The 14656-nt window shown below is 44.4% G+C and overlaps 1 gene segment (V, D, J or C); it reads right to left on the bottom strand.

The window, feature by feature from the left end:
- Positions 1-9417: 9417 nt before the first annotated feature.
- Positions 9418-14251, bottom strand: LOC144487968 (T cell receptor alpha variable 3-like). The segment is given in 3 exon segments: positions 9418-9483; positions 13731-14041; positions 14236-14251. Coding segments are annotated over 3 exon segments (393 nt in total).
- Positions 14252-14656: the final 405 nt, after the last annotated feature.

The following is a 14656-nucleotide window of genomic DNA, read 5'->3' as shown; positions in this document are numbered from 1 at the left end:
AACCGGATGCCAGTTCCAACCATCCAGTGACTGAACTTCCCCGAGACTCACAGATGCCAGCGCCTGCCGTAAGTACACGTCGCCAGCAGATGGTGATATTGTATTACTTTAATCGCAAGATCGTGAAACTGCTGCTGCTGTGTCAGAAATGAGTGAACTCAGAGACCTCCAAGTTTCATCAACTTCAATATTGATTGTTAAGGATTTTATGTGAGATTTAACTGTGCCTGTATAATATTTTACTATTTTGTTTATGTTCCTTCATATTTAATTTCATAATGGACGTGTCACTGTGAAGACGTCAGTCAGAATTGTCAGCAAGGATTAATCAGGACTTTCTAATTGGAGATGTTAATCAGTGGAACTTCTCTCACACTGATTTGCATCGAAGATTAATTTAGGATTGAAGCAAAGTGGGCGGCACGGTAGCACAGTGGTTAGCACTGCTGCTTCACAGCTCCAGGGTCCCGGGTTCAATTCCCGGCTCGGGTCACTGTCTGTGTGGAGTTTGCACATTCTCCTCGTGTCTGCGTGGGTTTCCTCCGGGTGCTCCGGTTTCCTCCCACAGTCCAAAGATGTGCGGGTTAGGTTAATTGGCCAGGTTAAAAAAATTGCTTCTTAGAGTTCTGGGATGCGTAGGTTAGAGGGATTAGTGGGTAAAATATGTGGAGGTAGGGCCTGGGTGGGATTGTGGTCAGTGCAGACTCGATGGGCCGAATGGCCTCCTTCTGCACTGTAGGGTTTCTATGACTTCTATGATTTTATGTTGAACAGGTTCTTGTTAAGGATTCTTGAATTTAGGGGAAAGATCACAAGGTGTTTTTAAAAAGGGACACTGCAGCTCCGAAAGTCAGAGACATCTCCAGAATATTAAACTCCAGCTACTTATAGGGATGTTAATATCAGCAAAATCGAACCAATATTGTCAGACTATCAATCCTGGCTGTGGTTAAAAGCAGAATCCAATCCTTGCAGTCTATTATGAATTTGCTGGTGTCTCAGCAGGCTGGAGGACCTTGTGAATGCCTTTCCACACAAGGAGCAGGTGAAAGGCCTCTCCCCAGAGTGAGTGCGTCGGTGAGTCAGAAGGTTGGATGACTGCTTGAAACTCTTTCCACAGGTACTGCAGCTGAATGGATTCTCCTGAGTGTGAGTGCGGTAGTGGGACTGGAGGGTGAATAACCGAGCGAATCCCTTCCCACACACCGAGCAGGTGAATGGTCTCTCCCCGGTGTGAAGTCGCTGGTGTCTCACCAGATCGAATGACTGAGAGAATTTCTTCCCACACACGGAGCAGGTGAACGGTCTCTCCCCGGTGTGAGTGCGTTGGTGAGCAGTCAGGGTGGATGACTGCCCGAAACTCTTTCCACGAGAAGTGCAGCTGAACGGTTTCTCCTCAGTGTGAATTCGCTGATGTGTCCAAAGGCCGGATGACCGAGTGAATCTCTCACCGCACACGGAGCAGGTGAACGGCTTCTCCCCAGTGTGAATCCGCTGGTGTGTCGCGTGGCTGGATGTGCTGTTGAACCTCTTCCCACAGTGAGTGCAGCTGAAGGGCCTCTCCTCAGTGTGAATTCTCTGGTGTAACATCAGGTATGTTGTCTTGGTAAATCCCTTCCCACACACAGAACAGACGAATGGCTTCTCCCCGGTGTGACTGCGTTGATGGATTTCCAGTCGGAATAAAGACTTGAATCCTTTACCACAGTCCCCACATTTCCAAGGTTTCTCCATGGTGCCAGTGTCCTTGTGTCTCTCCAGGTTAGATGATCAGTTGAAACCTCGTCCTTGCAGATAACACGTGTACAGTTTCTCCCTGCTGTGAATGGTGTGATGTTTTCTCAGGCTGTGTCACTGGTTAAAGCTCTTTCCACAGTCAGTTCACTGGAACACTCTCACTCGAGTGTGTGTGTGTGTCTCGGTGTTTTTCCAGTTGCACTGATGTTTAAAATCTTCAAGAGATAAACATTTCTCCTTCCACATTCACAGATTGACGAATGATCGAGTGACTCAAACCAAAATGTTTGTTTTGAGTTTTGCATCTACAAATCTTTCCCTTGTTAATACCTGGAAAAAGAGTTTACAAAATTAATCACGGTCGGTCCAGGATAGAAATTCTGAACAGATAATTCTAGTTTTTTTTTGGAACATTTTTTCCTCTCGTTTGCCCCAAATCTGTAAATCCCCATCTCACACACTCTCCCCCGGCCCTGGGCTGAAATCCAAACCCATCTCACCCTCTCCACCAATTCTTTTCTCCACTCTCAGTTTTCTCCCTCCCTCCACTCTGTCTGGGTTCAGCTCTCAGGCCCCTCTGTGCAGAATTGTTTTCTCTCCTGGTCACTGAGACCAGGTTGTCTACAGCATTTATTCCTCGTGACAGCAGCCGAATTCTTCGAAGGAAGCACCCAAAGTGTGACTGAATGACGGCACAGTTGTAACATTTCAAGACAGTCTCTTGAGGTTTTATAGTGGATAATCATTTCTGCAGTGTATTGGCCATCACGCTCGCCTTATACGCGAAAAGTCACTGGTTTCCAACCAATTGGAAGTATAAACCTTTCACAGTGAGGGTAAGCGATGTTTGCAGGATTTAAGTTTGTTCCTGAACATTATCAGAAACTCGATGTTAAGCCACATTATATTTGCCGTGACCTCGGCCTCAAATGCTTTCAGCAAATTCGGAAATGCTGCCTTTTAAGACATAATGAGGAATTAAATGTTCCTAATTTGACACCGTGCACATATTCGCAATTCGTTCAGTGTACAACAGAATTGAATGGGTTTACAGATGCAGACTAGGATAGTTAATCACCGTATGAAACATGTTTAATAGTATTGTGTGCGCATAAAGACAGACACAAGTGATGCTGCAACTGAACTGGAGGAAATGGCGCGCACTGCACAGTACCATCTTTTCAAATCTTTCATCATAATAGACAAAGAGAAAAAACCGCTCAGGCTGATGAGGAAATCGAGACTCAGTGCCGATCTACTTGGATTTTGTGTTGATGAACGAGGTTTAGGGGGCAGAATGTTTCACATCCAGAATAAAGAGGGATCAAGTGTAATTGGTCGATCTTTCTTAAATATCTTCCATGTAAAAATATTTGATTTTGTTTAGAAGCTGCCTGTGGTCAGATAAACACCATGGGATCTGGGTTACCCAATGATTCGATTTCTTTTCACACACAAACGCAGAAACTGCTGGAAAACCTCAGCCGGTCTGACAGCATTTGTGGGGAGAAAGTAGAGCCAACGTTTCGAGTCTATTAGGTGACCCTTCGTCAGATAAATGTTGTTGACGAAGACAAACTGTGCACGGATTCCACAGAAACTCCTTCAAATTTGGATTGGACAATGACTTCACGCGGAAAAAAAACAGTTTCAGGGACTGAGAGGAGGATGTACGTTCTGAGGAAGGATCATCTAGACTGGAAAATGTTGCTCTGTTCTCTTCCCACAGATGCTCTCCGACCTTCTGAGATTTTCTGTTTTTGTTTCAGATTGCAGCCTCCGCAGTATTTTGTTTTTAACTCGATTTCTTTTGTTGGTCAGTCGTGTTTGCAATTCAATGTTGTGTATTTCAGATAAGTTCAATTCAGAATATTAAATAAATGTTTGGATATTAAATAAAATCAGGATATTCCTCTTGTCAGGGTGAGGATGTTGAGCTAGAATAAAACATAACCAGGTACAGGCCATCAACTAAATGGTTGATGCTTCAATTGAAATCCCGAGGCAGAGTTTCCGAGGATAACGGAGCCAGGCCTGAGCAGCGGGAGGAGCTTCTTGTATTTGAAACGATCATTTGAACTGCACTTGGGTAGAATTCACATGAATAATTACCTCAAATTGCAATCAACGACTTCATTGTTGAACAATTAAGCAGTGAACACTTTTATCAATTAAAGTAACTGTAGTAAAGTAGGGCCCTGGTTTATAGAAAATTGATTTGTTCACACATGATCGGAAAGAGAAGCAGCAGCGGATCAAAAAACCACATCCTTACACCGGAAGAGCATAGTCTGATTCCAGCCCATCAGATTGCAGAGAACCCGAGTGTCTGAAACGTTATCTGGTGCATCTTACATTCGGGGAATACTGAAGTTGTTGATTCACTTCGCGCTCTTCTGCTGTGAGCTGTGCTCCGTTTTCCTATTGACATTGTTACTGTCTCACACGGTGCAAATGTATCTGTGCCTTGTCATTATGGTTCTACCAATTTGTAAGCGCAGGAAATTTACTCTGTAACCTATAGAGACTGTTTACTGATATTCATTTTGTTCCAGTGCCTCATTGTCTGAATGTTTTTACAGATCGGTGTCGCTCGGACCAAGTTTCACAAACTCCCACAGCGAGAACAGTCCAGGGCGGGGATTCGGTGCAGATAAACTGCAGTTATGACATTTCCAGCTTTTACAGAATGGATTGGTACAGGCAAAAACCCGGTCAGGGTCTGAAGTGGATAATAAGCGGATTCTCGGATGGCAAAGAGAGAAAGGAGCGATTCGAATTGGAACTTTCCACTGCGAGCAAATGGGGCCAGTTGATTATTGAAAACAGTGGGAGCGCGGATACCGCTCTGTATTACTGTGCGATAGAGCCCACACTGAGAGGAAAGACGGGAGTCACCGTACAAAAACCTCACGCCTGTGTACATTTGCTGCAACGATCAAACAAACAGCAGACTGAGGCAAGATATGTCAGAGAGCAGGAAATGGAGCATGCGAGCGGGGTCGCCCGGGGCTTTGTAATTCCCCAATATCTGCCAGCGGCTTTGCTCAGATTTATTGACAGTCAGAGCATAACTTATCCGATGAAGGAAACAGTCACTCAGTGAGTGTGGGCTTTATGTTGAGGAAATCTTCCGCATTGTTGTTAATTTTATGCTGAAAATCTATTGTTTCAAATCAGATAATTGGTCTGTGTCCAAATACAGCAAAATCTGGAAAATATTCAGGCTTGGCCTGACAAGCAACATTCACGCCACATGCGTTCATCGAATCCTGCAGCGCAGATGGAGGCCATTTGGCCCATCGAGTCGGCACCGACAACAAGCCCACAAAGGCCCTACTTCCATCTCCCCACATATTTATCGTGCTAAACCGCCTGATACGTACGGGCAATTTAGCACGGCCAATCACCCTAACCCGCACACTTTTATACTATGAGAGGGAACCGGAGCAGCCAAAGGAAACCCACACAGACAGGGGAGAACGTGCAAACTCCACACAGACTGCGACCCGAGACCGGAATTGAACCCGGGTCCCTGGCGCTGTGAGGCAGCAGTGCGAACCACTGCGCCACCGTGTCGCCCCATGCAGTAACCATCTTCAAATGAGAGGATTTAACCATTGCCCCTTGACATTCAATGGCATTACCAACACTAACTCCCTCACTATTAACAATGGCATTACCAACACTAACTCCCTCACTATTAACAATGGCATTACCAACACTAACTCCCTCACTATTAACAAGGACGCCGATTTCAGAACACAAGGGGACATGTGTAAGCCTTATACACATCATTGTTGAGGACACAGTTCAAACACTTGGATCCGTGTAGCGTTAATCTCAGACACAATGTGTAAGACAGACTGGGAAAGATGAAGTGGGGATGAGAGAGAGAGAGCACAATGCTCAGCGGAGACTTGAGCAATTGGGGACATTTTCAATGGAGCTGCAATTCTGTCCAGAAGTGGTTGGCAGACTTGTCCCCAATCAAGACAGGTTGGAAAAGATTGAAAAGGAACAGAGATAACCCGGCTGGCCTCTCAGTGCGTGACTGGAGAGCGGCATTTCTGGTGATCTTTATTAAACGGAGGGAGGAGACTTTTGTGTTCTGTGCAGTCGGCTGCTAGATGGTTCGTGCCAAACTGTAATGGGGACAGAATCTATAAGTAACTTGCGGAGACAAGTGGATAAATATTTGACCAGTAAACGGAAATTTTAAGAATATAAGATACATCGAATGCAAGCTGCTGATAAAGAATAAGTGGGGAACCCATCAACAGAGACAGTACGTGAGCAATGGGCCGAATGGTCTCTGTTAGTGCTACAACTGTCTACGATTCTAAGATTATGAACGGCTCTTTTCATTTAGAAAGACACCAGAGCACCGCAGTTATGAAACAATTTACTCTGTTGTTACACACCGGAAGCAGAGGGGGTCGGGGGCACTGACGGTTCAAGTGGTCTCTGGTTCGAGAAACAGCCAATCACTCAGTGGCACCGCAAGTGACGTCAGAGACCGACATCCCATAATAGTGGTGACACGGTGGCTCATCAGAGTGTAAAGCTCCCGCCTCTCCTTCCCCTCTCCACCACTCAGAGTCTAGGCCTCGGCAGCAAGTCCCAGTCTAGAAATGAGACCCGGACTGATCCTCCTGTGCTTCTTCATCAACATGGAGAAGAACACCCGCAAAAACCGCTTTCCAGTTGGGACTCTGATGCTGTTGATATTGTGTGGGTTTATGTTTCTATTATTCATTATTTCAACACTCTCTTCACATCATGCGGTTTGTGAGTGATTTTCTTCTGTTCACAGCCGTTCAGTGTGAGTTTCAGAGCTCCCACCCTGAGCAGATGGTGTCTCGGGAAAGGGAACGGTTTGAACTGAATTGTCGGCTCTCCGTTGCTACAGACGTTACCGTTCTCTGGTTCAGACAAACACTGACATGGGCTCCGACACTGATCGCCTCCATTTACGATGGAAGTGCGACCGAAGGACGTTACACACTGTCCTTTGACCGAGTAAAGAGTTCAAAAACTATCTGTATTGATGACACCTCGGTCCAGGACTCCGGAATGTATCTGTGCGTGAAGCAGACACAGTGAGATACAGAGCGGATCCGGGTGAACACTATCCTGCTCACTGCCCTGCCTCCGCTGCACGTTTAAATTTACCCAAAACTGGTGCCTTTAGCAATGCCGCTGATATTAGAAGTATCGATTTTCCATTTTTAACCTTCCATCTGGATAGAGTTGCAATATCCGATAACTGTCAGTACAGATGCAGTGTGTGGAAACATATTAAGTAAACTCTCTTGTTTCGTTGTTCCACACACACTGAGTAAAGAAACAAACAGGAAAAATAACTGCTTCTCAGACACCTCAGCGGATAGAAATGCAACAGAAAGATGGCTAAACATGGAAAAAAAGGAAGATAGAAAGATCTATAATAAGTAGATTTGTTCTTTGGATAGATAGACGCATAGATTAGTTAATTCCGTCTATGTACGCAAGCACTTTATTTATCCCCGTATGTATCTTCATGTTAATTGTATTCTTATTTTGACAGATGTTCCTTGTCACTCGGAAACATTTCAGATGTCGGTGAATCGGGTAAAACTGGGACAGACCGTCTCCCTTCACCACAATGTTACTGTCACTGCAAATGACTTTGTGTTCTGGTACCGGCAATTCACCGATCAACCTCCCGAGTATCTCGTATCCACATTCAGAGATGTAAAAGTTGAGGGAAGGTTTACAGTATCTGTGGACGGTGTGAAAGGCTCCACTGCTCTCACTGTTAACACGGTTGAGTTGTCAGACGCTGCGGTGTATTACAGTGCCGTGAGGCACGGTGAAACAGAGAGATCAGGAGCCTGTACAATAACTCACTCATGATGTGGAGATGCCGGCGTTGGACTGGGGTAAACAAAGTAAGAAGTCTTACAACACCAAGTTAAAGTCCAACAGGTTTATTTGGTAGCAAAAGCCACTGGCTTTCGGAACAGGCTGTTCCTTCGTCAGGTGGGTGGGAGTTCTGATCACAAACAGGGCACAAAGACACAAACTCAATTTACATGAATAATGATTGGAATGTGAGTCTTTACAGCTAATCAAGCCTTAAAGGTACAGGCAATATGAGTGGAAGGAGCAATAACTCACTCGACATGGGGACAGAGGACACAACAGCACATTGACTTTAGAAATGAGTGTGATGCAAGTAAAATCGACAGAAAATGTTCTTGATCCGAGTAATATGGTGGAATTGAAAATGCATGTTATTATTTCTAATCATTGAACTTCCAGATTAACACTCAAAAGAAACATGTAAATCATTCTTTGATACATTGGCTGATTGAAATTTGGTTATCACAATTGTTTTATTATGAGCGAGCTTTCAAAACGTCCGTTCGTTCGAAATGAACGATTCAAACATATCAGTTGTGGATTTATGAGTTTATTAAAGCAAAATTCATCCATCTACACAGCTGGACAGGCGCTGTGCTAATGGCGCAGGCGCGTCAGAAAACTGAGATAAATGATTTGTATCAACACTAAACAGCAAATGTAGCAAAATCAAAATGATAAAGGCAGCAGATGTAATAGCAATAACATCAAAGTAATAAAACACATAATAAACTGCAACAATAAAAATCCTGCAATATGATGCAGCAACATAAACACAATTGAGAATCGCTGTTTCACAGATGACGTCCCAAGACCTCATCTTTCGCTAAAACTTGCAGAACCGTCAGTCCCCCCTGTCACAGGTGACAGCTGGAGTTACAGGAAACATTTGTGCGTCTTGACACCACCACAAACTGCAGCGCAAGAGCCGATGTGTGAATTACGGAAGTTCTGAACCGGAAACTCTGGGATCTATCCCCACTTCAGGGCATTATGGCTACAGACATTATCCGGTCACACAGGTTGATGATCTGCTTGTAAATTCTTCCAATAAGCCGAATGACAAGTGATAAGAACAGGAGAGTTCCCTGGCCAGCCTTACTGCAGGAGGTGATGGAAACCACTGCAGGACTTTGCCAGGCATATTCATGGAGCAATCAAATGGAAATCTCTGGTCTACCAGCGCCGCCTCAGGGCATGGTACCTGGCACATGGTACCTACAATATTACTGAACGCCATGACATGCTGAGTCAAAATTGTCTGCTGGTGTTTTCTGCACAGATGGGGAAACAGTTTGGGTCATCAAACTGTACAAATATTCTCATGTTAATTCTGTAAACTACCCCGTTGCTTTGTTTTGGTAATACATTTTTAATAAGAAAACATATCTTGGAATTAATAGTTTGAGAAATCACCAGGATTTCAGGTTTCATTTCAGACTCAGTCTGATCACAATGTTTGCCTAACGCTCTGTTATGTTGAGTGAGGCTCTGGCAGTTTTTGTACAGGTTCAGCCCAGCTCTGTGTCTCTGTGGGTCTCAGAGCGCAGTAATACACCCCGGAGTCTGCCAGCTCTGTTTTAGACACTTTCAGCGGGACGGTGCGGGTTGTATCATTGAGTTCCGCTGAAAAACGGTCCCCTGAGGATCCCCCTGTGTTTCCGCCGTATTTGTTTGCCTGCAGCAGGAACTCCATGGATCCGCTGGGATACTGACGGTACCAGAACAAGTATAGAGTGTTCGCACTTGTAGTTGAATAATTACAGAACAACCTTACATTGACTCCTTCAGTGACGGAGACTGCAGGTGTCTGTGAAACAGAATCTCCTCGACAATGCCCTGTAAAAACACAAAGGAATATTAAATTACACAATGCGCCTGCACTCTGTTTCCCCCAGGACTTGCTCGTCATCCTGAACATAACCTCAGAGAGAAATCAGACGGCTGAACAGAAGCATATTTTTCACAGTTCAGTGGCTGGAACGGGAAGGTGCTGGCGGTGATGAAATAAAACTTCCAGCATAAACATCCTGTACTTTCTAACGAGATTAGTTCCTCGCCTTCATTCCCTGTGACTGGAACGGGAAATTGCTCTGTGTCTGTGTGTTTGAAAGTCTAATGATTGTCAAATCATTTTTTGTTATCAGAGAAGTTTGAATCTCGGCCTAACTCGTCCTCTCTCATTCCCTGAGGGGAAATGTGTCGACTGCCATCAAACAGTGTTCAGTGTTGAAATCAGCGAGATCCTATTCGAAGTTGGGATCAAGCCAATCCTTCGATCGTCTCCCCTCACCCCCTTCCACTGAACGAACTGCCCGACAGAATATAGTGTGAGGGAAACATGTGAAACACAGTGTTGAGCAACTTGTGAACTTACCAGTTAAAAGAGCTGCTGCTGCGAGGAATAAATATAGGGTAACAGGAAACATGTTTGCAGAGAGCTCGCAGTGGATGTGACCAGAAAGGGTTGAAAGCTGGAATTGTTTTCGTCAAGAGTTGGAAAGAAGTTGAGTCATATCCGGGCCCCTATTGATTGGTTCATTGCTGCCGACCTCATCATATGACATCCAATTGGCTTCAAATAATAAAATTCAGTCTCACCAATTCCAACTCAGAATTCTCGGAAGAAGATATTTGGTGAGGTATGTAAATCAACAAGCCCCAAAATGTTCTCAATGACCCCATTCCAAACCTGATTGAACAGAATCTGATGTGGAGATGCCGGCGTTGGACTGGGGTGAACACAGTAAGAAGTCTCACAACACCAGGTTAAAGTCCAACAGGTTTATTTGGTAGCAAACACCACAAGCTTTCGGAGCGCTGCCCCTTCGTCAGATGGAGTGGAAATGTGCTCTCAAACAGGGCACAGAGACACAAAATCAAGTTACAGAATACTGATTAGAATGCGAATCCCTACAGCCAGCCAGGTCTTAAAGATGCAGACAATGCAGATGCAGAAATAGGCAGAGCCCCCAGGATGGGTAATTAGCACTAAAAAAAAATTAGCAGACAAATCCCTCCACCCACATTGTCTGAATCTTTAAGACTTGGCTGGCTGTAGGGATTCGCATTCTAATCAGTATTCTGTAACTTGATTTTGTGTCTCTGTACCAGACTGTGAGGCCCTATGCTATAGCTTGTTTAGCTTGTTCAGCTTGTTTAGTTTAGCTTATGCCTGAATCCGGCACTGCTGGCAACCCACCGATCAAGCTCCCGAGTATGTCGTATCCACATTCAGAGATGAAACAGCTGGGGGAAGGTTTAAAGTATCTGTGGACCGTGAGAAAGGCTCCACTACTCTCACTGTTCACTCGGTTGAGCTGTCAGACTCTGCGGTGTATTACAGTGCAATGAGGCACGGTGAATCAGAGATCAGAAACCTATACAAAAACACACTCGACATGGGGACTGTGGACACAATACCAAAATGCCTCAGATGTGAGCATGATTCAAGCAATATCGATATAAAACGTTCTGCTTGCGATTAACATAATGGAATTAAAACATATTTTATTATTTATCACAATGAAACTTGCAGACTAACCTTCAGTAGAAACATAAAAAACACTCCTTGATACATTGGCTTATTTAAATTTCGTTGGTATACGTGTTTGATTATTAGCGACCGTCCAAGACTTCCGTTCTTTCGAAGTGAACAATCCAGACTGGTCAGTTCTGGATTTATGAGTTTATTACAGGGAAATTCATCCATCTAATCAACAGAACAGGTCCTGTTCTAATGGCGCAGACGCGTCCGGAAACGGGGACAAATGCAGATATCAATACTAAACGTCAAATGTAACAACATCAAAATAATGACAAAGGCATCAGATGCAGTAGTATCATCAAAGAAATAAAACACACAATAAACTGCTGCACAAAAATCCTGCAATATCATGCAGCAATGTTAACAACATTGAGAGTCGCTGTTTCACAGACGCCGCACCAAGACCTCATCTTTCGCTAAAACTTGCAGAACCTTGAGTTCAACTTGTCACAGGTGACAGCTGGAGTTATAGGGAATATCTGTGCTCACGAGTTTCACTCTCTACTTAACCGGTGCTGTACCTGCCCTGGAAGTTTTTAGTGTGACAATGTGGAGGGAGTTTTATATTTTGTCTAATATTTTGTCTACACGTGCTCTGGGTGTTTGAAGGGTTAGTCAGCCCTGTTGCTATATTGTACTAGCCTGTGTTTCAGTTTGACCAAAAAAACTGCTCACGGTCTGTCTGTTTGAAGTGTGATGTTTGCCAAAGTGATTCACTGGTATCAGAGGAGCTGGAATCTGAGCCCAACTCATTCTCTATCAATCCCTGGGGGAAATGTGCCCAATCCCAACAGTGTTCAGTGATGAGACCAGCGAAATCCAGATAACTTTTCGATGTTGTGATCAATCCGTTCCCTCATCACCGACCCCCTTCCCCTCGCATTGAAGGAACTGCCTGACAGAATATAGTGTGTGGTAATAATGTGTAACACAGACTTGAGCAACTTGTGAAATTACCGGTTAACAGAGCTGCCGCTGTGAGGAATAAATACCGAGTAACAGGAGACATGTTTGCAGAGAGCTCGGGGCGGATCTGACCAGAGCGGGTGGGAGATGTCATTGTTTCAGTCAAGAGTTGAAAGAGGCGGAGTCACACCCGGGTCCCTGTGGATTGGTTCACTGCTGAAAACATCAGATGACATCCAATCGGATTCAAGCTCCTTTGTTCTGCAGTTCAACCAATGGTCTCACAGCTCCTTTATCTCCAATTCACCCCATGGGCGGAGAGACGGAAGGAACAAAGTGAAGTTGGCCATCCCACGACAGGGGATTATTTTCCTCTTCAACAGTTATTTCATGAACCGACCGGTCCCCTGAGTGTTGATGGGTCTGTTCTGACATGGAGAATGACAATGTTCATCCCTACAGTAACATGTCAAGCAGTTTGTTATCAATCATGTTTGGGATAGCAGCTACGGTGCGGGGGAGGATGAATTTTTAGTTGAAACTTGTACTTTACAAGTGATAGAATAATGAATAGTCTGTGATATTTCCATCCGATCTTCCCTCAATTTGTAACTTTGCCGCGTGTGAAATCCTCTTTCAGAGAGAAAGTATAGCTTGCCACCCCATTGGACTGCTGATCCAATCGGTGCCAAACAGGGAAAAGCAGCAAAGCTCAATATCTACAATAAAATCTCTAATAAAACAACACAGATGAGGCAGGTCAGAGTGAGAACAACACAGGAAAGCTGTGGGTGTGGCTGCCATAGGCAGTGTGGTGAGAGGTAGAATTTATCTGCAAGGAATTGAACTCAATAACACTATCGCATTGGAAATCATATAAATTTGCCTGTCTGTAGGAGCGGCAGCTGAATGTTCATTCCATAGCGCGGACCAGCAGTCTCGCACCAGGAAGGTCAGGGTTAGTAAATGATCCAATACAAAGCGGAATCTTCATCAGTGATGGAGATGGAAAGTGGGACCGAATAGCTGAGTAGCTGGATTGGAGAGGTTCTCAGTGTGCTTGTGAGGAAAATCACTATATTGTTAGGGCCAGGGGTGGGAATGAAGTCGCTGGTCTGATTATTGTAACAGAGAAACACTGGGTTGCGAATTGTGTCAGAAAACATTTGACAGACATTCAAAATGAGAATGAACATTGATGGCAACTTGTTCTCAGTGATTGTTTTAAATAGCACAATGACAATCTTGCGAAATGTATATGCCAATACAAGCTGTCCTTTAGGCAGCAAAATACTCTGATCAAATAGACCCTTTGATCAAAGAGACCTTGAAAAGGAGAGTGAAGATGGGGAAACTGCTGCACAATAATTCACACAGGCAAGAAAATGTCATCAAAGGTTGAAGCGTGAGTTAAGGAACTGTAAATGTATTTTTAGTATAGTTGCAAGTTAAAAATTCAACTGTGGCTCAGCCGTTCGTGTTGTTTTGTTTTGATATTTTGTTTATGACCCTGTGACTATCACTGTCGAGACAAAATAATTATTTCTGTTTATCAGTGTGGGAGCGCCCTCTGCTGATCACTAACCGGAACTCCCAGTCTGGGGTTTTTGTGCGGGGTTCGCAACATCTGTACCAGTGTGGGCTCCATGGCACAGAAATACACGGCGCTGTCGGACAGAACAGCTCTGGCGATATTTAAAGGAACAGTATTGTTTCCTTTGTGTAAAGCAGCCGAGAATCTATCTGAGAAATCCGGAGACTTATCGGTATTGCCCGAGCTATATATCTTCATCAAATATCTCAGAGCTTGCCCGGGATACTGGATGTACCAGAACATAGTTTCAGAAGCAGCTGTCGAGTATTTACAGTCCAGTGTTATGTTCTGTCCTTCCAGAACCGATAATTCAGATCGATCTTGAAACACTGAATATTCAGCCTTTGCCCCTGTAACAAAACACAGAAGGTAATCAATATCTGGGAGGGATAGAGAGCCCATGGGACAGACACTGATCATTTAAACATTGACTCAAAAAAAGAAAATGCTCGAAATTTTCAGTAGATCTGACAACATCTGTGAGAGGCGAACAGAGATAATGTTTCAAGTCAGGATGACACTTTTTCAGAGTTTATTGACTCACCGGGCAGCAAGACCATTATTATCAGCAAACAAAGTAAGGAGCACATGGTGTCTGGTTTCGGGTTCGGCAGAAATGAAGCAGTACTTGAAATGTGTTGACATTTCTGTTCTAATATTCAAGCGGAAATTCATATCAGCGGAAACGTAATTTACTCAGAAATTATGGGGCGTTTCCCAGCGACAGGATTGGCCGCTTTCTCAGGATTGATGATCGTCGGGCATCAATCAGCGTTCGCTCGACTAATAAGTTCTGAGTTTCTCTTTCTCCCTGTCTTTCTCAGATTCTCCGGCTCTCTCTCCGTCTGTGGCCTGTCTATCTCGCTCTGTCATTCCGCCTCTGTTTGTCTCGCCCCCATTGCTCTGCTTCTGACCGTCTCTGTCTTCGCACTGGCTCTACATTCTTATCTTTCTGCGCTTCTCCC

Source organism: Mustelus asterias, unplaced genomic scaffold (genome assembly GCF_964213995.1).
Source record: "Mustelus asterias unplaced genomic scaffold, sMusAst1.hap1.1 HAP1_SCAFFOLD_1172, whole genome shotgun sequence".
Classification (NCBI taxonomy): Eukaryota; Metazoa; Chordata; class Chondrichthyes; order Carcharhiniformes; family Triakidae; genus Mustelus; species Mustelus asterias.
Note: the sequence above shows the minus strand (reverse complement) of the source record. Positions and strands in the feature narration are given on the sequence as shown.